The 2,500-nt window shown below is 46.0% G+C and overlaps 1 protein-coding gene across 1 annotated transcript in view; it reads right to left on the reverse strand.

Moving 5' to 3' along the window:
* Positions 1-2,500, reverse strand: part of txndc16 (thioredoxin domain containing 16) — a gene marked incomplete at its 3' end in the record, with an annotated part of 45,183 nt that overhangs the window by 16,931 nt on the left and 25,752 nt on the right. The window contains exon 8 of the mRNA XM_084330179.1: positions 443-608. Coding sequence (XP_084186305.1) covers positions 443-608 — 166 coding nt within the window. The remainder of the gene's footprint in view (positions 1-442; positions 609-2,500) is intronic.

Here is a 2,500-nt window from a genome sequence, read left to right on the forward strand (position 1 = left end):
CTGTCTGTCTGTCTGTCTGTCTGTGTGTCTGTCTGTCTGTCTGTCTGTCTGTCTGTCTGTCTGTCTGTCTGTCTGTCTGTCTGTCTGTCTGTCTGTCTGTCTGTCTGTCTGTCTGTCTGTCTGTCTGTCTGTCTGTCTGTCTGTCTGTCTGTCTGTCTGTCTGTCTGTCTGTCTGTCCGTCTGTCTGTCTGTCTGTCTGTGTGTCTGTCTGTCTGTCTGTGTGGCTGTCTGTCTGTGTGTCTATGTGTCTGTCTGTGTGTCTATGTGTCTGTCTGTCTGTCTATGTGTCTGTCTGTCTGTCTGTCTGTCTGTCTGTCTGTCTGTCTGTCTGTCTGTCTGTCTGTCTGTCTGTCTGTCTGTCTGTCTGTCTGTCTGTCTGTCTGTGTGGCTGTCTGTCTGTCTGTCTATGTGTCTGTCTGTGTGTATGTCTGTCTGTCCGTACCACTAGTGGAGCCTCCATCAGCTGAAGGAATGCATGGAGACTGAGCGTGCTCAGAGGTTTCCTCATGGGGGTCAAAGGGCATCGCTCTGAGGTCATCGGGGTCATGGGGCCTTGGTGAGAACTACAGTGGAGGAACCACACACTGGACAAGCCTGATAGAGAAACACTGAGTGAGAGAGAGGGAGAGGGAGAGAGAGAGAGAGAGAGAGAGAGAGAGAGAGAGAGAGAGAGAGAGAGAGAGAGAGAGAGCGAGAGAGAGAGAGAGGAAAGAGAGAGACAGAGAGAGACAGAGAGAGGGGAGTGAAAGAGATGGAAAGAGAGAGAAAGATAGAGGGAGAGAGAGAGAGGGAGAGAGAGAGAAGTCAAGGTTCGGTTATATTGACTGATTCTATGAATTTCCTTTAAAGAAAACGTAAAGCTGCAATAACCACTTTCTGATCACTAGAGGGCAGCAAGTCTCCACTGTAAACAGACAAATGTCCCCCAAAACAAAAGCCTTGCCACCTATAAACATAAACCTGCCCCCCTGGAACAATCTTGTGAGACCTTCTGATAGCAGGGTTGATTGAGTAGGACACCATGACTCAATGAGACATTCTGATAGCAGGGTTGATTGAGTAGGACACCATGACTCAATGAGACATTCTGATAGCAGGGTTGATTAAGTAGGACACCATGACTCAATGATACATTCTGATAGCAGGGTTGATTGAGTAGGACACCATGACTCAATGAGACATTCTGATAGCAGGGTTGATTGAGTAGGACACCATGACTCAATGATACATTCTGATAGCAGGGTTGATTAAGTAGGACACCATGACTCAATGAGACATTCTGATAGCAGGGTTGGTTAAGTAGGACACCATGACTCAATGAGACATTCTGATAGCAGGGTTGATTAAGTAGGACACCATGACTCAATGATACATTCTGATAGCAGGGTTGATTAAGTAGGACACCATGACTCAATGAGACATTCTGATAGCAGGGTTGATTAAGTAGGACACCATGACTCAATGATACATTCTGATAGCAGGGTTGATTAAGTAGGACACCATGACTCAATGATACATTCTGATAGCAGGGTTGATTGAGTAGGACACCATGACTCAATGATACATTCTGATAGCAGGGTTGATTAAGTAGGACACCATGACTCAATGATACATTCTGATAGCAGGGTTGATTAAGTAGGACACCATGACTCAATGATACATTCTGATAGCAGGGTTGATTAAGTAGGACACCATGACTCAATGATACATTCTGATAGCAGGGTTGATTAAGTAGGACACCATGACTCAATGATACATTCTGATAGCAGGGTTGATTAAGTAGGACACCATGACTCAATGATACATTCTGATAGCAGGGTTGATTGAGTAGGACAGCATGACTCAATGAGACATTCTGATAGCAGGGTTGGTTGAGTAGGACACCATGACTCAATGAGACCTTCTGATAGCAGGGTTGGTTGAGTAGGACACCATGACTCAATGAGACCTTCTGATAGCAGGGTTGGTTGAGTAGGACACCATGACTCAATGAGACCTTCTGATAGCAGGGTTGGTTGAGTAGGACACCATGACTCAATGAGACCTTCTGATAGCAGGGTTGGTTGAGTAGGACACCATGACTCAATGAGACCTTCTGATAGCAGGGTTGGTTGAGTAGGACACCATGACTCAATGAGACCTTCTGATAGCAGGGTTGGTTGAGTAGGACACCATGACTCAATGAGACCTTCTGATAGCAGGGTTGATTGAGTAGGACACCATGACTCAATGAGACCTTCTGATAGCAGGGTTGGTTGAGTAGGACACCATGACTCAATGAGACATTCTGATAGCAGGGTTGGTTGAGTAGGACACCATGACTCAATGAGACCTTCTGATAGCAGGGTTGGTTGAGTAGGACACCATGACTCAATGAGACCTTCTGATAGCAGGGTTGATTGAGTAGGACACCATGACTCAATGAGACCTTCTGATAGCAGGGTTGGTTGAGTAGGACACCATGACTCAATGAGACATTCTGATAGCAGGGTTGGTTGAG

The sequence above is a fragment of the Notolepis coatsorum genome (genome assembly GCF_963971535.1).
Source record: "Notolepis coatsorum genome assembly, chromosome: 1".
NCBI classification, from domain to species: domain Eukaryota; kingdom Metazoa; phylum Chordata; class Actinopteri; order Aulopiformes; family Paralepididae; genus Notolepis; species Notolepis coatsorum.